Here is a 26,465-nt window from a genome sequence, read left to right as displayed (position 1 = left end):
AAGCTTGTGGAAGGCTACCCGAAACATTTGCCAGAAGTTAACCAATTTAAAGGCAATGTTACAAAATACTAATTGAGTGCATGTAAACTTCTGACCCAATGGAAATGTGATGAAAGAAATAAAAGCTGAAATAATTCTCTACTACTATTCTGACATTTCACATACTTAAAACAAAGTGGTGATTGTAACTGACCTAAGACAGGGAATTTTTACTAGGATTAAATGTCAGGAATTGTGAAAAACTGAGTTTAAATGTATTTGGCTAAGGTGTATGTAAACTTCCGACTTCAACTGTATGTATTTCAGAACTTCGTCCCTGACCTTTTTGGAGAGCTCCTTGGTCTTTGTGGTGCCCCTTGCTTTGTGGTGTTGTGGACTCTGGGGCCTTTCAAAACAGGTGTATACTGAGATCATGTGACAGATCATGTGACACTTAAAGTCCACCTGTGTGCAATCTAACTAATTATGTGACTTCTGAAGGTAGTTGGTTGCACCAGATCTTATTTAGGGGCTTCATAGTAAAGAGGGTGAACACATATGCACACACCACTTCTCCATTTCTTTTAAACAAGTAATTTTTTCCATTTCACTTCATAAATTTGGACTATTTTGTTAATGTCCATTACATTAAAGCCAAATAAAAATCCATTTAAATTACAGGTTGTAATGACAAAATAGTAAAAACGCCAAGGGGGATGAATACTTTTGCAAGGCACTGTATCTACCTCCATTACCTCGTACCCCTGCACATTGACTCAGTACTGGTACCCTGTGTATTTATTCATTGTGTTATTAATATTGAGATATTTTTCTCTACATTGTTGAGAAGGGTCTGTAAGTAAGCATTTCACTGTTAGCTTAAACATGTGGTTTACAAAGCATGTGACAAATAACATTGGATATCACTGTAGAATCACACTGGTTTTATGTTTATTAGCACAAACCTAAAAATACGAGACACGTTCAATCCACTATTTGAAGTGTATTCAGTGGTAACAGAGTAGGGTTACACTATCCCAGCCATAACAGAGTTTGTGTAGTTATCACCAAGATACAATAGATCACCTAAGATCGGAATTCAAACTCAAATCACAGGAATGCTGCTAGATCAAAGATCATTTATCAAAACGAGTCAACATTGCTTAATACAACTAGGGGGCTTTACTTTAAAACACTTCACAGGCGAGACTCTGTTCCATGTAAAGATTAAGGGATGGTGTAAAGAAAATAGAAAAAAGGTAATCATCAACATAGATGTGAAGAACAATCCCTGCTAGTTCCTTGGGGTTTCAGCCATACAACAGACGAGACAAACTGACATCTGTACTGTCCCAGCCAAGGCTCTGACCCAACTCTCCCTCCCCCCCCAAAATAAAACTCTGGGTCGCATTCAGTGGGCACAAAAGCAGAACACTATATCAAAGTAAAAAAAAAAAAAAAAAAGGAAAATTAGCGTGTTTTAGTTAAAATGGCAACTCCTACTTTTCAAAATGTTTTAGGAGATTTTGTGCCAAATGAACGCTACCCTTCCATCCCCCACTATCAGACTTGTCGTCTCAGGTGGAAACTTGTTTCAAAACATTCGCAGCCATTTTTGTGCCTACTGAACGCTACCCTCCCATCCCACCAGACTGGGTCTCTTGCTCCGTCCTCACTCCTTCCTGCGTTTCTTGTCGTGGTCGTAGTCCTTGGAGCCTCTACTGGTGGAGGGTCTCTTGGAGCCGCCATGTTGCTTCGCCTCCTCCAAGAACTTGTCCAGACCGAACGGATCCTCCTCAAACTGGACTGGGCCGTCACGACGAGGACCGTGGTCCGTACCAGAGAACTCACGGTCCGGAACAAACCTGGAAGGGGAGGAGGAATCAGTTGCATTAGTGCTGGGCAAATAATGTGCACCCGTCAAGAAGGATTTTAAATTCATTTAGTTCCCTACAACCCTGGGGTGTAGAGGGGAGGGGACAGAGATAAGGGAAGTTGAATCATTTGGAAATAGATTGTTTTTGAGTGAACACTTTCTTCAAACATGGTTGGGTGTTGAATTCTGGTAGGTACAGAGGACAGACTTGGTATGACCCATATGAAGTGCAGTGCTGAGTAAATAAATGCATTAAACAATTCATCCTTTGAAGTGTTTTCCATTTAACTTTCAAGGTCTAATGTCTCCATACTTCAAACATAATAAGGGCAGGTTGAATTTACCACTGATAGACTGTTCCATACGGCTTATCAACCTATAGCTAGTTTCACATTCCACCACCAGTCCCTGTTACAGTGACCTGTTACCTGTAGCCCAGTAAAGAAACCAATCACATAAAGCAGCCAGTGAAAGTAAGGAAGACTGTCTGAGGAGACGCTGTGGACATCAGGGGAGGGATGCTGCAGATGAAGTACAGACATTCTGCTCTGGTATACACACTATACGGTCAACCCCTGGTAAGAAGTGCACAGTCCACTGAGTGAAAGATCCCTATAGTACCTACAGACTGGAGTGTTCCGGCAGTGTGTTTATTTATCAGCAGTGGACTGTGTATCTCTCCATACGTCTCTCCCAGAGAGGAAGCAGCAGCCTGTTACTCTGTATGAGCGTGTCCAGTTTGTCTCCATACAGTATATCAAACATTAGGAACACCTCTCCTCCCCCAGCATGCTTTGTTCTTCATTGTAACCAGAGGGCTGATAGAAATACTATGCAGCCAGTCTCTCTTGGCTAAGAGTTGAGGAGAGACTGACTGCATCACTTCTTTTTATAAGAAACAATGTGTTGAAAATGCCAAATGGTTTGCATTAGTCAACAGCACTGACACACACCCCACCAGACATGCCACCTGGGGTCTTTTCACAGTCCCCAGGTCCAGAACAAATTCAAGGAAACAGTAATACACAGAGCAAACCTGGTTTCAAAAAAACAAATAAAGCAACACCTCACGGCACAATTCCTCTCCCCCACGTGACCTACTGGTTGTGCGTACGTACCGACACGTGACCTACTGGTTGTGCGTACGTACCGACACGTGACCTACTGGTTGTGCGTACGTACCGACACGTGACCTACTGGTTGTGCGCACGCATCCGACACGTGACCTACTGGTTGTGCGTACGTACCGACACGTGACCTACTGGTTGTGCGTACGTACCGACACGTGACCTACTGGTTGTGCGTACGTACCGACACGTGACCTACTGGTTGTGCGTACGTACCGACACGTGACCTACTGGTTGTGCGTACGTACCGACACGTGACCTACTGGTTGTGCGTACGTACCGACACGTGACCTACTGGTTGTGCGTACCTACCGTCACGTGACCTACTGGTTGTGCGCGCGTACCGACACGTGACCTACTGGTTGTGCGCGCGTACCGACACGTGACCTACTGGTTGTGCGCGCATACCGACACGTGACCTACTGGTTGTGCGTACGTACCGACACGTGACCTACTGGTTGTGCGCACGTACCGACACGTGACCTACTGGTTGTGCGTACGTACCGACACGTGACCTACTGGTTGTGCGTATGTACTGACATGTATGTGGAGCTGATAGATGCACAAACACACTACGTGTTCATGTTTTTAAATGTATGGAAATTGTATTTAGTCTATATTATCTTTTACGGTGTTGGACTCCAGTAAGACTAGCTGTCACCACTGGTATCGGCTAATGTGGATCCTAATAAAATCTAAATGTTAAACTTATCGTTCTATTTAATCGTTACCGCATCAATTCAGGTAATTTACCACGATATGGATTTTTGTCCATATCGCCCAGCTAGATGTCCCAGTCATTTCCAGACATGTCCTTGTACATATACACATATATATGTGTGTATATATATCTAACAGTATATCATAAACACAGAAGGGTAACATAACAGATGTCCTTGTACATGTGTGTATATCTAACAGTATATCATAAACACAGAAGGGTAACATAACAGATGTCCTTGCGTACTTGCTGCTCTGCATGAGTGTGTCCAGGTCGTCCCCATACATGTCCTTGTCAGAGCTCTTGGTGGGCCGGTAGATGTTCTGGGCCATGTCGCTGCCTCTCCTGAACGGCTGGTCGTACACGTTGTACATCTCATCCTCCCCGCCTGCAAAACCACTGTCCATACCCTGGGGGGACCCAAAACAATGTGTAAGATTTTCTGTGCAAAATGTCCAAATTAAATCAGTTTGACTGGTTGTAAGGAAATAAAAACCAGTGAAAACAACCCATCTTGTTTCTGATAATTTCAGTTCGGCTTGGATGCATATTTTATTTGCTTTAAATACTATCAGCTTTTATGATGCTGATGAAGATCAACTTTTACAGACGGTCCCTAACTGCACATTCACATTCTCTCAAGATGCTGAAAGAAGTCAATCATATTTCTCCATCCTGTTCCCCAGTCAAAATGTAGCCTACATTTGATGTATCATTTTACTGCAAGAAATGCTTAATTCAGCAGGAGTTCATACTGAGGCTATGTGAGAGGTTACAGAGCTACAGTCAGTGTCCAGATTTCAGTTTCCATTCAACCCATCTGAACAGTAGGCTACAGTTCTCTTTATGTGCTGTAGGCCTATTTGAAGTCCCCATCTGGTGACTGTCGAATTTGTATAGCGCCTCACAAATCACATAACCTAGCCAGCACTGCCATCACCCGTTTGACCACATTACTTTTCTGGCCCTCCCTTCTCTTTATTTTTCAACTCTCCATTTCACAGCCTTCCTCTTATTGAATAAAACTCTAATCATGTTCTTCCCCCCGTGGTTCGACGAAAGCTTTTTCTGCCCGTTCCCAAAAGCATTTGGCAATTGGTGTGTATTTGGCACACGTACAGTTAGGCCCTAAAGCCTAGGATTACACACTAACGCCATACAGACTAAAATAATGAAAGAAAAAAACTCAATGTAGCCTATAGATATAAATTGCACAAGAATTATGCATAAATGAATGTGTTACGGTATTGTTTTGTCTTTATTCTACCCTCCTTCAGCCACACAATATTTCATGACCCTAACCCCACCCGCCTGTGGATATAACCGTGGGGACGGCAGGTTATTGGTCAAGCTGCGCATCACTAGTGTGTGTGTGTGTGTGTGTGTGTGTGTGTGTGTGTGTGTGTGCGCGCTCCATCTCACCTTGCTCTGGTTAAACAGTCTCTGGTCGTACTGAGCCTCACTGGAGGCTCTAGGGTTGGGCTGGCCCAGAGCGATGAGCTCACTGACATCTCTGTCCTGGTCTCTCTGCAGCTTCGACCTGACGATGGAAATACACCAGACAGACAGTTGAGGAAGGAGAGACGACAGGAGACATTCATTTAGGAGTACTACTAAACCTAGTGCACCTAACCTCTGTAGCTTTGTGTGGAATTAGTTTCTGCTCCAAACCACACTAGAGCACCAGGGCACATACCAGTCCCATAATGTTATCATCCCAATCTCTACAAATCTGCAGATAATTACGTCCAGCAGAAGCGATGGCAAGGTTAAGTAGTCACTGTTGGTCTCTCTCTTCTCTCACTCCCTGCCTTCCTCTTGCTCCCTGCCCCCCCCTCTCCCCCTCCCTCGCAGTCTCCCTGCAGTCGTAGCAGACAGACAGACAAGGGGTCAGGGCTGGGTGCTGCTGTGGTAAGCTGCATTCATTTAACGTTTCTTACGCACCATGAATGATTCCACAGGGTGTGTGTGTAAAGTGAGCGTGTCGAGTGTGTATGTGTGTGTGACTGGAGTACTTGTGTGTGTATGTATTGGTGTGTGCATGTATGTGTGTTGCGTTGTTAAAAATGATTGTACCTCTTATCAGGGGCAGCTCTGGAGATGTTCCTGTCGTGCTGTCTCTCTTTCCTCCTGTCATGACGGATCTCGTCACGCTCTCTGGCCTCACCGTCCTCTCCACCTGCCACGGGAGAGACGGAGGGAGGAGAGAGAAATACAGGGGAGGTATAGGAGAGGGAGTGATAGCAGATGGAGGTATGAAAGGAGAGAGATGGAGAAGAAACAGGGGATGAGAGTGGGACAGTGCAGGGGGAGAGAGGGAGAAGAAACAGGGGATGAGAGTGGGACAGTGCAGGGGGAGAGAGGGAGAAGAAACAGGGGATGAGAGTGGGACAGTGCAGGGGGAGAGTGGGAGAAGAAACAGGGGATGAGAGTGGGACAGTGCAGGGGGAGAGTGGGAGAAGAAACAGGGGATGAGAGTGGGACAGTGCAGGGGGAGAGAGGGAGAAGAAACAGGGGATGAGAGTGGGACAGTGCAGGGGGAGAGAGGGAGAAGAAACAGGGGATGAGAGTGGGACAGTGCAGGGGGAGAGTGGGAGAAGAAACAGGGGATGAGAGTGGGACAGTGCAGGGGGAGAGAGGGAGAAGAAACAGGGGATGAGAGTGGGACAGTGCAGGGGGAGAGAGGGAGAAGAAACAGGGGATGAGAGTGGGACAGTGCAGGGGGAGAGTGGGAGAAGAAACAGGGGATGAGAGTGGGACAGTGCAGGGGGAGAGAGGGAGAAGAAACAGGGGATGAGAGTGGGACAGTGCAGGGGGAGAGAGGGAGAAGAAACAGGGGATGAGAGTGGGACAGTGCAGGGGGAGAGAGGGAGAAGAAACAGGGGATGAGAGTGGGACAGTGCAGGGGGAGAGAGGGAGAAGAAACAGGGGATGAGAGTGGGACAGTGCAGGGGGAGAGTGGGAGAAGAAACAGGGGATGAGAGAGTGGGACAGTGCAGGGGGAGAGTGGGAGAAGAAACAGGGGATGAGTGACGGGAGAAGAAACAGGGGATGAGAGTGGGACAGTGCAGGGGGAGAGTGGGAGAAGAAACAGGGGATGAGAGAAGAAACAGGGGATGAGAGTGGGACAGTGCAGGGGGAGAGTGGGAGAAGAAACAGGGGATGAGAGAGTGGGACAGTGCAGGGGGAGAGAGGGAGCAAGGGGGTTCCCAGGAGACTCACTCACAAACGACAGCTAGAGTCTAGTCCTCCCTCTGCATGCACAGAGCTACTTGGACAAGACTCAGAAAGTCTTTCTAAATGCTGCGTTTGGTTAAACACTGTCAGTATATCTTATTTCAAATGTACTTATTAGGGATTTGTGACCATGCACACAGCTTTGATACTTTGCAACTCTTTACATTGGCAGTCCTTGTACAGAAAAACATGAAATCATAAACAGACGATCTGATCCTAGATCTGTGGTTAGGGTAAAATTAAAGCAGGAAGACGGTGGTGAACTGACCTTTGTCCCCTCCGTGACCTTTGATCCCTGCCCTGCGGTCTCGGGCCATCTGGGCCAGCTCTCTGAGCTTCTCCTCCTTCTTCTCCTTCTCTTTCTGGGCCATCTTCTTCTCCACCTGGGCTCTCATCTCCACAGCCTCTCTGGCCTAGACTCAACAACAAAGAGAGAACACAGATTAGAATTTTCCAGGCCGTATCTCCTTCCAATTCTCTGCTGCCAATGACTGGAACGAACTACAAAAATCTCTAAAACTGGAAACACTTATCTCCCTCACTAGCTTTAAGCACCAGCTCTCAGATCACTGCACATAGCCCATCTATAATTTAGCCCAAACAACTACCTCCTCCCCTACTGTATTTATTTATTTTGCTCCTTTGCACCCCATTATTTCTACTTTGCACTTTTTTCCACTGCAAATCTAACATTCCAGTGTTTTACTTGCTAGATTGTATTTACTTCGCCAACATGGCCTTTTTTGCCTTTACCTCCCTTATCTCATCTCATTTGCTCACTTTGTATTTAGACTTATTTTTCTACTATATTATTGACTCTATGTTTGTTTTACTCCATGTGTAACTCTGTGTTGTTGAATGTGTCAAACTGCTTGCTTTATCTTGGCCAGGTCGCAATTGTAAATGAGAACTTGTTCTCAACTTGCCTACCTGGTTAAATAAAGGTGAAATAAAGAAAAATAAATGGGGACAGAATCACTCGGAAATCTATATCATACAGAACTGTAGTTGGCTTTGAAATGGACAAAAAGAGAAGACCATTCACCACCAAAACATTATTTCAGAGAGGCTCTGAGAAGTTGCTAAGGCACAGGACGAACACCAAGGTCCAAACACACAGACAGTTTACCTTTCTGTCAGCAATGTAGAGCGCCTCGGCCAGTTTGGCAAAGTTCTCGTTGATGTGAACGGTCTGCAGTCCTCTACCGTCCGCAGCCAGACGCTTGTCCAGTGGGATGGTGTAACCCTAGGGAGACAAAACACAGAACGCAGGAGATGGGCTACTTGCAATGTTGTCGCTCTTGGCCTCAAACAAAGATAAATGTCTCATTGATTCACCAGCGTCTCCAGAGGGAGGAAGCAGAATTCGAGTCAGTACCTTTGCGTTCTTCCAGTTTGAAATACAGGGGGGAATCTTCCACTCCTGTTGCTCCTTCACAGTCATCTGAAAGGACAGAGAGAAAACACGTCACGTCTTTGTCCAACATTTCCACAGCTAGAGGGAGAAGGTTCCAGATTCTCCCTCTGGCTGTGTAAATGGGTTAATGTTACAGATTGATGTATTTTCAATTGGCCCGATGCTTTTAAAACAGAATTAAAGTGCTCAAAACAGAACTGTAGTAACTTAGCCTAAACCTTGAGATGTGTGCATCTGTCTGAACCCATACGGTCTGAACCCCTACGGTCTGAACTAGGGATGTGAATCTTTTTTTTAAGTAAAAAAAAAACAAACATTTAAACTGCCATTTTTCTCTTTCATTCAATTTATTTTCTTCATAAAATCACAATTCAGATATGGTCCGCCGTGTAACAGCTAGGTGGTACTGCAGTTCAACATACCGAAGTCATGGTTACCAACCAGCTAGACATCACCCACCTTACAGCTGTCCCCCCACCCACTCAGCAACGATGGTATTAATGCTGTCCCCCACCCACTCAGCAACGATGGTATTAATGCTGTCCCCCACCCACTCATCAACGATGGTATTAATGCTGTCCCCCCACCCACTCATCAACGATGGTATTAATGCTGTCCCCCCACCCACTCATCAACGATGGTATTAATGCTGTCCACCACCCACTCAGTCAACGATGGTATTAATGCTGTCCACCACCCACTCATCAACGATGGTATTAATGCTGTCCCCCCACCCACTCATCAACGATGGTATTAATGCTGTCCCCCCACCCACTCAGTAACAATGGTATTAATGCTGTCCACCACCCACTCATCAACGATGGTATTAATGCTGTCCACCACCCAATCAGCAACGATGGTATTACTGCTGTCCCCCACCCATTCAGCAACGATGGTATTAATGCTGTCCCCCCACCCACTCATCAACGATGGTATTAATGCTGTCCACCACCCACTCATCAACGATGGTATTAATGCTGTCCAACACCCACTCAGTAACGATGGTATTAATGCTGTCCACCACCCACTCATCAACGATGGTATTAATGCTGTCCACCACCCACTCAGCAACGATGGTATTACTGCTGTCCCCCACCCATTCAGCAACGATGGTATTAATGCTGTTCCCCCACCCACTCATCAACGATGGTATTAATGCTGTCCACCACCCACTCATCAACGATGGTATTAATGCTGTCCACCACCCACTCAGTAACGATGGTATTAATGCTGTCCACCACCCACTCATCAACGATGGTATTAATGCTGTCCACCACCCACTCATCAACGATGGTATTAATGCTGTCCCCCCACCCACTCATCAACGATGGTATTAATGCTGTCCCCCCACCCACTCATCAACGATGGTATTAATGCTGTCCCCCCACCCACTCATCAACGATGGTATTAATGCTGTCCACCACCCACTCAGTAACGATGGTATTAATGCTGTCCACCACCCACTCATCAACGATGGTATTAATGCTGTCCCCCACCCACTCAGTAACGATGGTATTAATGCTGTCCCCCACCCACTCAGTAACGATGGTATTAATGCTGTCCACCACCCACTCAGTAACGATGGTATTAATGCTGTCCACCACCCACTCAGTAACGATGGTATTAATGCTGTCCACCACCCACTCATCAACGATGGTATTAATGCTGTCCCCCACCCACTCAGCAACGATGGTATTAATGCTGTCCCCCACCCACTCATCAACGATGGTATTAATGCTGCCCCCCACCCACTCATCAACGATGGTATTAATGCTGTCCCCCCACCCACTCAGTAACGATGGTATTACTGCTGTCCCCACCCACTCATCAACGATGGTATTAATGCTGTCCCCCACCCACTCAGTAACGATGGTATTAATGCTGTTCAACACCCACTCAGTAACAATGGTATTAATGCTGTCCCCCACCCACTCAGTAACAATGGTATTAATGCTGTCCCCCACCCACTCATCAACGATGGTATTAATGCTGCCCACCACCCACTCATCAACGATGGTATTAATGCTGTCCACCACCCACTCAGTAACGATGGTATTAATGCTGTTCACCACCCACTCATCAACGATGGTATTAATGCTGTCCACCACCCACTCATCAATGATGGTATTAATGCTGTCCCCCACCCACTCAGTAACGATGGTATTAATGCTGTCCACCACCCACTCAGTAACGACGGTATTAATGCTGTCCAACACCCACTCATCAACGACGGTATTAATGCTGTCCCCCACCCACTCAGCAACGATGTTATTAATGCTGCCCACCACCCACTCATCAACGATGGTATTAATGCTGTCCACCACCCACTCAGTAACGATGGTATTAATGCTGTTCACCACCCACTCATCAACGATGGTATTAATGCTGTCCACCACCCACTCATCAATGATGGTATTAATGCTGTCCCCCACCCACTCAGTAACGATGGTATTAATGCTGTCCACCACCCACTCAGTAACGACGGTATTAATGCTGTCCAACACCCACTCATCAACGACGGTATTAATGCTGTCCCCCACCCACTCAGCAACGATGGTATTAATGCTGTCCCCCACCCACTCAGCAACGATGGTATTAATGCTGCCCCCCACCCACTCATCAACGATGGTATTAATGCTGTCCCCCCACCCACTCAGTAACGACGGTATCACTGCTGTCCCCCACCCACTCATCAACGACGGTATTAATGCTGTCCCCCACCCACTCAGTAACAACGGTATTAATGCTGTCCCCCACCCACTCAGTAACAACGGTATTAATGCTGTCCCCCACCCACTCAGTAACGATGGTATTACTGCTGTCCACCACCCACTCATCAACGATGTTATTACTGCTGTCCACCACCCACTCAGTAACGATGGTATTACTGCTGTCCACCACCCACTCATCAACGATGGTATTACTGCTGTCCACCACCCACTCAGTAACGATGGTATTAATGCTGTCAACCACCCACTCAGTAACGATGGTATTAATGCTGTCCCCCACCCACTCATCAACGATGGTATTAATGCTGTCCACCACCCACTCATCAACGATGGTATTAATGCTGTCCACCACCCACTCAGTAACGATGGTATTACTGCTGTCCCCCACCCACTCAGTAACGATGGTATTATGCTGTCCACCACCCACTCAGTAACGATGGTATTAATGCTGTCCACCACCCACTCATCAACGATGGTATTAATGCTGTCCACCACCCACTCAGCAACGATGGTATTAATGCTGTCCCACACCCACTCAGTAACGATGGTATTAATGCTGCCCCCACCCACTCATCAACGATGGTATTAATGCTGTCCCCCCAACCACTCAGTAACGATGGTATTACTGCTGTCCCCCACCCACTCATCAACGATGGTATTAATGCTGTCCCCCACCCACTCAGTAACGATGGTATTAATGCTGTCCCCCACCCACTCAGTAACGATGGTATTAATGCTTTCCACCACCCACTCATCAACGATGGTATTAATGCTGTCCCCCACCCACTCATCAACGATGGTATTACTGCTGTCCACCACCCACTCATCAACGATGGTATTACTGCTGTCCACCACCCACTCAGTATCGATGGTATTAATGCTGTCCACCACCCACTCAGTATCGATGGTATTAATGCTGTCCCCCACCCACTCATCAACGATGGTATTAATGCTGTCCACCACCCACTCAGTAACGATGGTATTACTGCTGTCCCCCACCCACTGAGTAACGATGGTATTAATGCTGTCCCCCACCCACTCATCAACGATGGTATTAATGCTGTTCAACACCCACTCAGTAACAATGGTATTAATGCTGTCCCCCACCCACTCAGTAACAATGGTATTAATGCTGTCCCCCACCCACTCATCAACGATGGTATTAATGCTGCCCACCACCCACTCATCAACGATGGTATTAATGCTGTCCACCACCCACTCAGTAACGATGGTATTAATGCTGTTCACCACCCACTCATCAACGATGGTATTAATGCTGTCCACCACCCACTCATCAATGATGGTATTAATGCTGTCCCCCACCCACTCAGTAACGATGGTATTAATGCTGTCCACCACCCACTCAGTAACGATGGTATTAATGCTGTCCAACACCCACTCATCAACGACGGTATTAATGCTGTCCCCCACCCACTCAGCAACGATGTTATTAATGCTGCCCACCACCCACTCATCAACGATGGTATTAATGCTGTCCACCACCCACTCAGTAACGATGGTATTAATGCTGTTCACCACCCACTCATCAACGATGGTATTAATGCTGTCCACCACCCACTCATCAATGATGGTATTAATGCTGTCCCCCACCCACTCAGTAACGATGGTATTAATGCTGTCCACCACCCACTCAGTAACGACGGTATTAATGCTGTCCAACACCCACTCATCAACGACGGTATTAATGCTGTCCCCCACCCACTCAGCAACGATGGTATTAATGCTGTCCCCACCCACTCAGCAACGATGGTATTAATGCTGCCCCCACCCACTCATCAACGATGGTATTAATGCTGTCCCCCACCCACTCAGTAACGACGGTATCACTGCTGTCCCCCACCCACTCATCAACGACGGCATTAATGCTGTCCCCCACCCACTCAGTAACGACGGTATTAATGCTGTCCAACACCCACTCAGTAACAACGGTATTAATGCTGTCCCCCACCCACTCAGCAACGATGGTATTAATGCTGTCCCCCACCCACTCAGCAACGATGGTATTAATGCTGCCCCCCACCCACTCATCAACGATGGTATTAATGCTGTCCCCCCACCCACTCAGTAACGACGGTATCACTGCTGTCCCCCACCCACTCATCAACGACGGCATTAATGCTGTCCCCCACCCACTCAGTAACAACGGTATTAATGCTGTCCCCCACCCACTCAGTAACAACGGTATTAATGCTGTCCCCCACCCACTCAGTAACGATGGTATTACTGCTGTCCACCACCCACTCATCAACGATGTTATTACTGCTGTCCACCACCCACTCAGTAACGATGGTATTACTGCTGTCCACCACCCACTCATCAACGATGGTATTACTGCTGTCCACCACCCACTCAGTAACGATGGTATTAATGCTGTCCACCACCCACTCAGTAACGATGGTATTAATGCTGTCCCCCACCCACTCATCAACGATGGTATTAATGCTGTCCACCACCCACTCATCAACGATGGTATTAATGCTGTCCACCACCCACTCAGTAACGATGGTATTACTGCTGTCCCCCACCCACTCAGTAACGATGGTATTATGCTGTCCACCACCCACTCAGTAACGATGGTATTAATGCTGTCCACCACCCACTCATCAACGATGGTATTAATGCTGTCCACCACCCACTCAGCAACGATGGTATTAATGCTGTCCCACACCCACTCAGTAACGATGGTATTAATGCTGCCCCCACCCACTCATCAACGATGGTATTAATGCTGTCCCCCCAACCACTCAGTAACGATGGTATTACTGCTGTCCCCCACCCACTCATCAACGATGGTATTAATGCTGTCCCCCACCCACTCAGTAACGATGGTATTAATGCTGTCCCCCACCCACTCAGTAACGATGGTATTAATGCTTTCCACCACCCACTCATCAACGATGGTATTAATGCTGTCCCCCACCCACTCATCAACGATGGTATTACTGCTGTCCACCACCCACTCATCAACGATGGTATTACTGCTGTCCACCACCCACTCAGTATCGATGGTATTAATGCTGTCCACCACCCACTCAGTATCGATGGTATTAATGCTGTCCCCCACCCACTCATCAACGATGGTATTAATGCTGTCCACCACCCACTCAGTAACGATGGTATTACTGCTGTCCCCCACCCACTGAGTAACGATGGTATTAATGCTGTCCCCCACCCACTCATCAACGATGGTATTAATGCTGTCCACCACCCACTCATCAACGATGGTATTACTGCTGTCCACCACCCACTCAGTAACGATGGTATTAATGCTGCCCCCACCCACTCATCAACGATGGTATTAATGCTGTCCCCCCACCCACTCAGTAACGATGGTATTAATGCTGTCCCCCACCCACTCATCAACGATGGTATTAATGCTGTCCCCCACCCACTCAGTAACGATGGTATTAATGCTGTCCCCCACCCACTCAGTAACGATGGTATTAATGCTTTCCACCACCCACTCATCAACGATGGTATTAATGCTGTCCCCCACCCACTCATCAACGATGGTATTAATGCTGTCCACCACCCACTCATCAACGATGGTATTAATGCTGTCCACCACCCACTCAGTATCGATGGTATTAATGCTGTCCACCACCCACTCAGTATCGATGGTATTAATGCTGTCCCCCCACCCACTCATCAACGATGGTATTAATGCTGTCCACCACCCACTCAGTAACGATGGTATTAATGCTGTCCCCCACCCACTGAGTAACGATGGTATTAATGCTGTCCCCCACCCACTCATCAACGATGGTATTAATGCTGTCCACCACCCACTCATCAACGATGGTATTACTGCTGTCCACCACCCACTCAGTAACGATGGTATTACTGCTGTCCCCCACCCACTCAGTAACGATGGTATTACTGCTGTCCCCCACCCACTCAGTAACGATGGTATTAATGCTGTCCCCCACCCACTCAGTAACGATGGTATTAATGCTGCCCCCACCCACTCATCAACGATGGTATTAATGCTGTCCCCCCACCCACTCAGTAACGATGGTATTACTGCTGTCCCCCACCCACTCATCAACGATGGTATTAATGCTGTCCCCCACCCACTCAGTAACGATGGTATTAATGCTGTCCCCCACCCACTCAGTAACGATGGTATTAATGCTGTCCACCACCCACTCATCAACGATGGTATTAATGCTGTCCCCCACCCACTCATCAACGATGGTATTACTGCTGTCCACCACCCACTCAGTATCGATGGTATTACTGCTGTCCACCACCCACTCAGTATCGATGGTATTAATGCTGTCCCCCACCCACTCATCAACGATGGTATTAATGCTGTCCCCCACCCACTCAGTAACGATGGTATTACTGCTGTCCCCCACCCACTCAGTAACGATGGTATTAATGCTGTCCACCACCCACTCATCAACGATGGTATTAATGCTGTCCACCACCCACTCATCAACGATGGTATTACTGCTGTCCACCACCCACTCAGTATCGATGGTATTAATGCTGTCCCCCACCCACTCATCAACGATGGTATCAATGCTGTCCACCACCCACTCAGTAACGATGGTATTACTGCTGTCCCCCACCCACTGAGTAACGATGGTATTAATGCTGTCCCCCACCCACTCATCAACGATGGTATTACTGCTGTCCACCACCCACTCAGTAACGATGGTATTACTGCTGTCCCCCACCCACTCAGTAACGATGGTATTATGCTGTCCACCACCCACTCATCAACGATGGTATTAATGCTGTCCACCACCCACTCATCAACGATGGTATTAATGCTGTCCACCACCCACTCAGCAACGATGGTATTAATGCTGTCCACCACCCACTCAGCAACGATGGTATTAATGCTGTCCCCCACCCACTCAGTAACGATGGTATTAATGCTGCCCCCACCCACTCATCAACGATGGTATTAATGCTGTCCCCCACCCACTCAGTAACGATGGTATTACTGCTGTCCCCCACCCACTCATCAACGATGGTATTAATGCTGTCCCCCACCCACTCAGTAACGATGGTATTAATGCTGTCCCCCACCCACTCAGTAACGATGGTATTAATGCTGTCCACCACCCACTCATCAACGATGGTATTAATGCTGTCCCCCACCCACTCATCAACGATGGTATTACTGCTGTCCACCACCCACTCAGTATCGATGGTATTACTGCTGTCCACCACCCACTCAGTATCGATGGTATTAATGCTGTCCCCCACCCACTCATCAACGATGGTATTAATGCTGTCCACCACCCACTCAGTAACGATGGTATTACTGCTGTCCCCCACCCACTGAGTAACGATGGTATTAATGCTGTCCCCCACCCACTCAGTAACGATGGTATTAATGCTGTCCCCCACCCACTCAGTAACGATGGTATTACTGCTGTCCCCCACCCACTCATCAACGATGGTATTAATGCTGTCCCCCACCCACTCAGTAACGATGGTATTAATGCTGTCCACCACCCACTGAGTAACGATGGTATTAATGCTGTCCCCCCACCCACTCAGTAACGATGGTATTAATGCTGCCCCCACCCACTCAGTAACGATGGTATTAATGCTGCCCCCCACCCACTCAGTAACGATGGTATTAATGCTGTCCCCCACCCACTCAGTAACGATGGTATTAATGCTGTCCACCACCCACTCAGTAACGATGGTATTACTGCTGTCCCCCACCCACTCAGTAACGATGGTATTATGCTGTCCACCACCCACTCAGTAACGATGGTATTAATGCTGTCCACCACCCACTCATCAACGATGGTATTAATGCTGTCCACCACCCACTCAGCAACGATGGTATTAATGCTGTCCACCACCCACTCAGTAACGATGGTATTAATGCTGTCCACCACCCACTCAGTAACGATGGTATTAATGCTGTCCCCCACCCACTCAGTAACGATGGTATTAATGCTGTCCACCACCCACTCAGCAACGATGGTATTAATGCTGTCCACCACCCACTCATCAACAATGGTATTACTGCTGTCCACCACCCACTCAGCAACGATGGTATTAATGCTGTCCACCACCCACTCATCAACGATGGTATTACTGCTGTCCACCACCCACTCAGTAACGATGGTATTAATGCTGTCCCCCCACCCACTCATCAACGATGGTATTACTGCTGTCCACCACCCACTCAGTAACGATGGTATTAATGCTGTTCACCACCCACTCATCAACGATGGTATTAATGCTGTCCCCCACCCACTCAGTAACGATGGTATTAATGCTGTCCACCACCCACTCAGTAACGATGGTATTAATGCTGTTCACCACCCACTCATCAACGATGGTATTAATGCTGTCCCCCACCCACTCAGTAACGATGGTATTAATGCTGTCCACCACCCACTCATCAACGATGGTATTAATGCTGTCCACCACCCACTCATCAACGATGGTATTAATGCTGTCCACCCACCCACTCATCAACGATGGTATTAATGCTGTCCCCCACCCACTCAGTAACGATGGTATTAATGCTGTCCACCACCCACTCATCAACGATGGTATTAATGCTGTCCCCCACCCACTCATCAACGATGGTATTAATGCTGTCCCCCACCCACTCAGTAACGATGGTATTAATGCTGCCCCCCACCCACTCATCAACGATGGTATTAATGCTGTCCCCCACCCACTCAGTAACGATGGTATTACTGCTGTCCCCCACCCACTCATCAACGATGGTATTAATGCTGTCCCCCACCCACTCAGTAACGATTGTATTAATGCTGTCCCCCACCCACTCAGTAACGATGGTATTACTGCTGTCCACCACCCACTCATCAACGATGGTATTAATGCTGTCCACCACCCACTCAGTAACGATGGTATTAATGCTGTCCACCACCCACTCAGTAACGATGGTATTAATGCTGTCCCCCACCCACTCATCAACGATGGTATTAATGCTGTCCACCACCCAATCATCAACGATGGTATTAATGCTGCCCCCCACCCGATCAGTAACGATGGTATTAATGCTGCCCCCCACCCACTCAGTAACGATGGTATTAATGCTGTCCCCCACCCACTCAGTAACGATGGTATTACTGCTGTCCCCCACCCACTCAGTAACGATGGTATTATGCTGTCCACCACCCACTCAGTAACGATGGTATTAATGCTGTCCACCACCCACTCATCAACGATGGTATTAATGCTGTCCACCACCCACTCAGCAACGATGGTATTAATGCTGTCCACCACCCACTCAGTAACGATGGTATTAATGCTGTCCACCACCCACTCAGTAACGATGGTATTAATGCTGTCCCCCACCCACTCAGTAACGATGGTATTAATGCTGTCCACCACCCACTCAGCAACGATGGTATTAATGCTGTCCACCACCCACTCATCAACAATGGTATTACTGCTGTCCACCACCCACTCAGCAACGATGGTATTAATGCTGTCCACCACCCACTCATCAACGATGGTATTACTGCTGTCCACCACCCACTCAGTAACGATGGTATTAATGCTGTCCCCCCACCCACTCATCTACGATGGTATTACTGCTGTCCACCACCCACTCAGTAACGATGGTATTAATGCTGTCCCCCCACCCACTCAGTAACGATGGTATTAATGCTGTCCCCCCACCCACTCAGTAACGATGGTATTACTGCTGTCCACCACCCACTCAGTAACGATGGTATTAATGCTGTCCACCACCCACTCATCAACGATGGTATTAATGCTGTCCCCCACCCACTCATCAACGATGGTATTAATGCTGCCCACCACCCACTCATCAACGATGGTATTAATGCTGTCCACCACCCACTCAGTAACGATGGTATTAATGCTGTCCACCACCCACTCATCAACGATGGTATTAATGCTGTCCACCACCCACTCATCAACGATGGTATTAATGCTGTCCCCCACCCACTCAGTAACGATGGTATTAATGCTGTCCACCACCCACTCATCAACGATAGTATTAATGCTGTCCCCCACCCACTCATCAACGATGGTATTAATGCTGTCCCCCACCCACTCATCAACGATGGTATTAATGCTGTCCCCCACCCACTCATCAACGATGGTATTAATGCTGTCCCCCACCCACTCAGTAACGATGGTATTAATGCTGCCCCCCACCCACTCATCAACGATGGTATTAATGCTGTCCCCCCACCCACTCAGTAACGATGGTATTACTGCTGACCCCCACCCACTCATCAACGATGGTATTAATGCTGTCCCCCACCCACTCAGTAACGATGGTATTAATGCTGTCCCCCACCCACTCAGTAACGATGGTATTAATGCTGTCCCCCACCCACTCAGTAACGATGGTATTACTGCTGTCCACCACCCACTCATCAACGATGGTATTACTGCTGTCCACCACCTACTCAGTAACGATGGTATTACTGCTGTCCACCACCCACTCATCAACGATGGTATTACTGCTGTCCACCACCCACTCAGTAACGATGGTATTAATGCTGTCCACCACCCACTCAGTAACGATGGTATTAATGCTGTCCCCCACCCACTCATCAACGATGGTATTAATGCTGTCCACCACCCAATCATCAACGATGGTATTAATGCTGTCCACCACCCACTCATCAACGATGGTATTAATGCTGTCCCCCACCCACTCAGTAACGATGGTATTAATGCTGTCCCCCACCCACTCAGTAACGATGGTATTAATGCTGTCCACCACCCACTCAGTAACGATGGTATTAATGCTGTCCACCACCCACTCATCAACGATGGTATTACTGCTGTCCACCACCCACTCATTAACGATGGTATTAATGCTGTCCCCCCACCCACTCAGTAACGATGGTATTACTGCTGTCCACCACCCACTCAGTAACGATGGTATTAATGCTGTCCACCACCCACTCATCAACGATGGTATTAATGCTGTCCCCCACCCACTCATTAACGATGGTATTAATGCTGTCCACCACCCACTCAGTAACGATGGTATTAATGCTGTCCACCACCCACTCATCAACGATGGTATTACTGCTGTCCACCACCCACTCAGTAACAATGGTATTACTGCTGTCCACCACCCACTCATCAACGATGGTATTACTGCTGTCCACCACCCACTCAGTAACGATGGTATTAATGCTGTCCACCACCCACTCAGTAACGATGGTATTAATGCTGTCCACCACCCACTCAGTAACGATGGTATTAATGCTGTCCACCACCCACTCATCAACGATGGTATTAATGCTGTCCACCACCCACTCATCAACGATGGTATTAATGCTGTCCCCCACCCACTCAGTAACGATGGTATTAATGCTGTCCACCACCCACTCAGCAACGATGGTATTAATGCTGTCCCCCACCCACTCAGTAACGATGGTATTAATGCTGTCCACCACCCACTCAGCAACGATGGTATTAATGCTGTCCACCACCCAGTCAGTAACGATGGTATTAATGCTGTCCCCCACCCACTCAGTAACGATGGTATTAATGCTGTCCCCCACCCACTCATCAACGATGGTATTACTGCTGTTTCAGGTTCTCTGTTGTGTGCCTCTCCTCCATGTTCTCAGTACATGGGACTTCACTCTCAATGTGATGGATCCTTGTAGTGATGTAGAACAGTGTGTTCATAGACAGTCTGTTGTTAACGCCACATATGTTTGAGAGTTAGCGCTTTGTACTTGCAGAGCAGTCATGGTTTTTCAACATGGCATCTTGTAGTCTGGCTGTAGATATACCATTAGGGTATTGAAGCCTACATACTAAACCACTGACAATGCCTGCATATCAACCGCAATAATTTCTGTAATTAGCGGTGATTTTCTGAGTCCGTCCCTCATTCTATGCTGCCAGCAACGGGTTGGGTCTCAGGCTGCCTCCCTTTCAGCACCTGTACTGCCACTGTAGCTCAATTCCACTTCGCAAAGTTTACATTTTATCGCCATCTCAAAGTATTACATTTTATCGCCTTCTCAAAGTACTGCCATACAGGTCTTTGCTTCTTTGTCTCACTATCTGCCATTTTTACAACCGTTAACGACGATGACGTGTGGAGCGCTTTAGAGCCGTGGCAAATCATTTGAAAGATGCATATCGCCTACCTACAGTATTTTTGTGTTATGTATTTGTTACATTTAAATGTTGTGCCTTTATAATGATCAGGACCTGTTAGTGACAGTTTTGTGATAACTGCACTAGGATTTTAATCTAAATAAATAAAAGGTTTTCAGTTAGGGATTGTTTTTCTTAACGTTAACGATTCCAAATTCGTTCAAACGTCACACCCCTTGTCTGAACCCCAACATCACCTTTCTGCTGGGAGAGTGCATGACTGGTGCAGGAGGGGAGGGAGGACCACGAGGAATCTTCTTGTTGATCCTGAAACAATCAACAACCAAACATTTCATTTTAGTTAACACAATAAGGGCTTCTAGTCTGCATCTGTTTTGTTTAAGGATGTGCATGACTCGAGTTACCCCAGCAAGATAATAAAACTGACAAGCATGTCAGTTAACAAGTTTAGCAAGCATTTAGTCAGTGACCATGATGAAAATGTACTTACTTGAAGCGTGGGGGCTCCATGGGGTCCTTCTGCATCTCCACCATACGGATGACCCTCTGCTTGGCCCCGGAGTTGAAGGCCACACCCTGCTGGGAAGGAGTGTACCTGGTGGAATAACACAAGGAATCAGCATCTACAGGCCCCTTTCAATAAACCACACAAACACTTTGAATAAATTATAGGTTTCATGGGGACTGTCCTGTACACTTGTAGGCCTAGGCTATTTGTTACATGGAAGTACGCAATTGTTCAGACCACAATGATGAATTCTAAATTGCGTCTGAAAAACATTGTATTATATTCTTTTGTACTATTATATTCTTCTGTATGGCAGAAATACATACACATTTTACATCATTGTATCATATACACTTATGGCCAGTTTATTAGGTACACCCCCCAAAATCACAAAAATGGTTAGCTCTACATCCATTATCTCAGAAATGGCCGGCATCGTGGGCTTTTCATGCACGACAGTGTCCAGGGTTTACAGAGAATGGTGCAACAAACAAACAACATCCAGCCAGCAGCAGCCCTATGGCTCAAAAACAGCTTGTTGATGAGAGGTCCAAGGAGAATGGCCAGAATCATGCAAGCTAACAGCCTGGCCACAAACAGACAAACAACGGCGCAATACAAAAGTAGAGCGCAGAACGGCATTTCGGAAAGCACAACTCATCGGTCCTTGTAACAGATGGACTACTGCAGCAGACTCCCACACCGGGTTGCACTCCGATCAATTAAAAACAAGAGGTAGCGGCTCCAGTGGGCACGCGATCACAAACACTGGACAACTGAGGAGTGGGAAACATTGCCTGGTTCGACGAATCCTGGTTCCTGTTGCGTCATGCTGATGGCAGAGTCAGGATTTGACATAAGCAGCACGAGTCCATGGCCCCATCCTGCCTGGTGTCAACGGTACAGGCTGGTTGATTTTATTTACCTTTATTTAACTTCTTATTTTCAATGACAGCCTAGGAACAGTGGGTTAAATGCCTTGTTCAGGGGCAGAACGACAGATTTTTACCTTGTCAGCTCGGGGCTAAATCTTGCAACCTTTCAGTTATTAGTCCAACGCTCTAACCACTAGGCTACCTGCCGCCCCATGTTGTGGGGAATGTTTTCCTGGCACACGTTAGGTCCCTTGATCCCAATAGAGCAACATTTGAACGCCAATCCATGTAGAATCCAATGCCTGGAGAATTCAGGTTGTTCTGGAGGCAAAGGGGGGGTCCGTCCCAATACTAGATGTACATACTTAATAAACTGGCCACTAATAGTATATCACAGAGAACAACCATACCTGATGTACTGTGCAGGGGCCTGTTTGTCTGCTGCCCTCACAGGCATGGCTGCAGCGATCTTCTGAGAGACCTGCTTCATCAGAGCATCGCGGGTCTTTTCCGTCAGCTCTTTGACAGCCTCCTCGTCAGGCTTCTGCAGCTCAGGAGCATCATCGTTCAGCACTTCCTTAGGAAGCAGGTCTGTGTACTTACTGAAGATCACCTGCACAGGGAGAACAGAGGAGACAGCTGAACATACAGAAACTGAACTCTACACTGGTTCTCTATGGGCGCATTTATTCAAATGATGGTTCCTTGTTTTTTTCCACCTTTATTTAACCAGGTAGGCCAGTTGAGAACAAGTTCTCATTTTCAACTGCGACCTGGCCAAGATAAAGCATAGCAGCGCGACAAAAACAAACACATTTTAACACATGATCTGGGCAAGAAACAGCTTTATTTACTTGGTAACTATAGGACAACAACGATGGAGGATCACAACATAAATCCAAATAAAATGGACCTTACTTTATGTCGCAGGCTCATCTGAGATGATGAACTGCATTGTAGATCTAGCTAGACCAAGCAGACCAGCTGGATATTTAATAATATTCTTACCTTGTCCTTGCCCTGTCCCTGTCTAGCGATGGCATCGTATTTGATCTTGCCCTCAGCATCCACCTGAACTGCCAAGGCATTGGATGTCTTTTTCTTCCTGCCCATCTCCAGAGGGAACTGGGCCACGTGGATCTCAGGGAAGGCACCGCCATCTCCAAAGTCCTACAACACAAAGCAAGGCAGAGAGTCAAACAAACTGAGACTAAGAGGAAGAAGCTATGTGGAGATGTACCTCCATCTCCAAAGTCCTACAAAGCAGGGGAGCCAAACACAAACCAAGAAAAAGTCTCACATTACCTATTTTTTCCCTGGACAGAGTACTAACACAGCACCAGCAATAGCAAACTCATGTAGGGCTTTGAATGTCCCTTCCACTTTACATGGAGTCCCTTCGAAGACAACTCATAGCTAACACAGAATCACAGCCTCATTGAATCCATTAAACTAGTTATGGCGTAAATATCAGTACCTCCAGAGAGCGTGGCACCCAGCTCTTCCTGTAGCCGTAGGGAGGGGGTTCTCTGCGGGAGGAGACCAGGGCGGTGGAGTGGGACCTCTGCGCCCGGGCTCTCTCCTCTGACTCCAACTGGTCCTGGGACAGCTGGGTCGGCGCGGGTAGAAAGCTGCACGCAGACAAACAAAATACAAAGTTGTCAATCTTCTATCGCTATTAAATTGGATGTACGCAATTCAGATATCTCGACTGTAAACAAGGCTAACTATCTAACGTTCGCGTACGTGGACGATGCATGTGCTAGGTTGAAAGTTTTGAGACACAACACAACTAGTAACGTCAAGGTACATTTTCTAATAAACCTGACCCCGATAGACCAAATACCTAGCAAGCTAATCTCCAAGACAAGAAACCACCAAAGAGCAGTTAGCTAAAGTTAGCTTGCTAGCTAGCCAACTAGGCCAGGAGTTAGCCTAGCTAACTATATGCTAACGACCAAAACATCGACTTCATAAAAAGAATATGGGGGTAAGACGTAAGTAACTTTACATAATGTCTTAACATGCCATTTTATTATTTAAAGGTGTTGTACATTCTGTAAAATATAAATAAGGCCTTGCCACACGACTCACCTCGTAAGCGACATTTTTTTTCTCTCCCCTTGATGCACAGACTGACGTCATACGTAGGTAACGCCACAATCTTCAGGATCTCGCGATATTGGATTGCAGCTACATGTGACATCCTCTCTAGCATGTGAGGTGATCAGTCGAGAAGGCTCCTGCATATTTCACTTTATTACGATATATAAAAAAACAATTACTTAGAAAAAAGAAAGGCGAGTAAAAGACTATGAAAAAATATTGACATTCTTACATTTTAGTAATTTAGCAGACCCAGTTATCTAGAGTGACAAAAAAAGCCAATTTATGCTTGATCAGACCGTGTAGTAGGGGTGTAAATCCATTGCGGAGCCTCCGGAGTCTTGTGGAGGTTGAGCTGTGTACTGCATCACCGTGCACTTCCCAAAGTTTGTAACAATCTGGAGGGCTCCGTGGAGCTCCGCATTGACATGATGTTGACTGTAGGTGGGGATAGGAGGTCCTGTATAAACACAAAATCACAATTTTAACAAGTACATTTTCCCCCAACAGTAGTTATCAGCAAAGTCAGTGCAAGTGATAAAAGTGCATATAAAAAAAAAAAATGATGAACAGGAACTCCCCTGTCCTGACATTAGGGGGAAGCTTGACAGAGAAGAGCTTTGACTGGGCTTAGCAGGAGCAAGGGGTATTTGTATTTATTATGGATCCCTATTAGTTCCTGCCAAAGCAGCAGCTACTCTTCCTGGGGTCCAGCAAAATTAAGGCAGTTTATAAAATTTAAAAAAACATTACAATACATTTTACATTTACATGTTACATTCACAGATTTCACAACACACTGTGTGCCCTCAGGCCCCTACTCCACCACTACCACATATCTACAGTACTAAATCCCTGTGTATTTATAGTGCGTATGTTATCGTATGTGTGTGTGTATGCGTGTGTCTGTGCCAATGTTTGTGTTGCTTCACAGTCCCCGCTGTTCCGTAAGGTGTTTTCTTATCTGTTTTTTTTAAAGTCTAATTTTACTGCTGGCATGAGTTACTTGATGTGGAATAGAGTTCCATGTAGTCATGGCTCTATGTAGTACTGTGTGCCTCCAATAGTCTGTTCTGGATGGGTGGGAGGGAGGGAGGGCCAAGAGACCAGAGGTGGCAGAACAGAGTGCTTGGGTTGAGGTGTAGGGTTTGACCATAGCCTGAAGATAGGGAGGGGAAGTTCCCCTTGCTGCTAGATAGGCCAGCACCAAGGTCTTAAAGATGATGCCAGCTTCGACTGGAAGCCAGTGGAGTATGCGGAGGAGCGGGGTGATGTGGGAGAACTTGGGAAGGTTGAACATTAGGGATGCTGCGGCGTTCTGGATAAGTTGCAGGGGTTTGATGACACAAGCGGGGAGCCCAGCCAACAGAGAGTTGCAGTAGTCTAGACAGGAGATGACCAAGTGTGTGGATTAGTACCTGTGCCGCTTTCCGATGCGTGTCGCCACCTGAGTTTGAGAAGAGGGGAAGGAGAAAAATAGTTGAGTGTCATCCGCATAGCAATGATAGGAGACCATGTGAGGATATGACGGAGCCGAGTGACTTGGTGTATAGAGAGAAAAGGAGAGGGACTAGAACCGAGCCCTGGGGGACAACAACAGTAGTGAGAGCACGTGGTGCAGACACAGATCCTCTCCACACCACCTGGTAGGAGTGGCCTGCCAGGTAGGATCCAATCCAGGGGTGTGCAGAGACTGAGACGCCCAACCCTGAGAGAGTAGAGATGAAGATCTGATGGTTCACGGTGTCAAAGGCAGCGGATTGATCAAGGAGGATGAGAACAGAGG

At 47.1% G+C, this 26,465-nt stretch overlaps 1 protein-coding gene across 1 annotated transcript; it reads right to left on the bottom strand.

Moving 5' to 3' along the window:
• Window positions 1-908: 908 nt before the first annotated feature.
• On the bottom strand, window positions 909-24,819 carry LOC106608236 (SNW domain-containing protein 1). Its single transcript, XM_014206073.2, has 13 exons — window positions 24,668-24,819; window positions 24,051-24,204; window positions 23,582-23,743; window positions 22,984-23,186; window positions 21,681-21,785; window positions 21,427-21,496; window positions 8,319-8,384; window positions 8,070-8,186; window positions 7,209-7,353; window positions 5,780-5,882; window positions 5,126-5,243; window positions 3,950-4,113; window positions 909-1,844 (listed from the first exon to the last, which is right to left on the bottom strand). Exons 1-13 carry the CDS (start codon window positions 24,679-24,681, stop codon window positions 1,652-1,654), a joined length of 1,614 nt encoding a protein of 537 aa, XP_014061548.1. The 5' UTR covers window positions 24,682-24,819; the 3' UTR covers window positions 909-1,651.
• Between the last annotated feature and the right edge of the window lie 1,646 nt (window positions 24,820-26,465).

The sequence above is a fragment of the Salmo salar genome, chromosome ssa06 (assembly GCF_905237065.1).
Source record: "Salmo salar chromosome ssa06, Ssal_v3.1, whole genome shotgun sequence".
In the NCBI taxonomy this organism is placed as follows: Eukaryota; Metazoa; Chordata; class Actinopteri; order Salmoniformes; family Salmonidae; genus Salmo; species Salmo salar.
This window is presented reverse-complemented; position numbering and strand designations above follow the sequence as displayed.

Excerpts from the sequence above, each read along its gene's own strand:
- LOC106608236 (XM_014206073.2), bottom strand. Across the intron at positions 23,187-23,581 it reads AGGGACAGGGCAAGGACAAG|GTGATCTTCAGTAAGTACAC; the intron begins GTAAGAATATTA and ends CTCCCTGTGCAG. Across the intron at positions 8,385-21,426 it reads TGCACTCTCCCAGCAGAAAG|ATGACTGTGAAGGAGCAACA; the intron begins GTGATGTTGGGG and ends CTGTCCTTTCAG.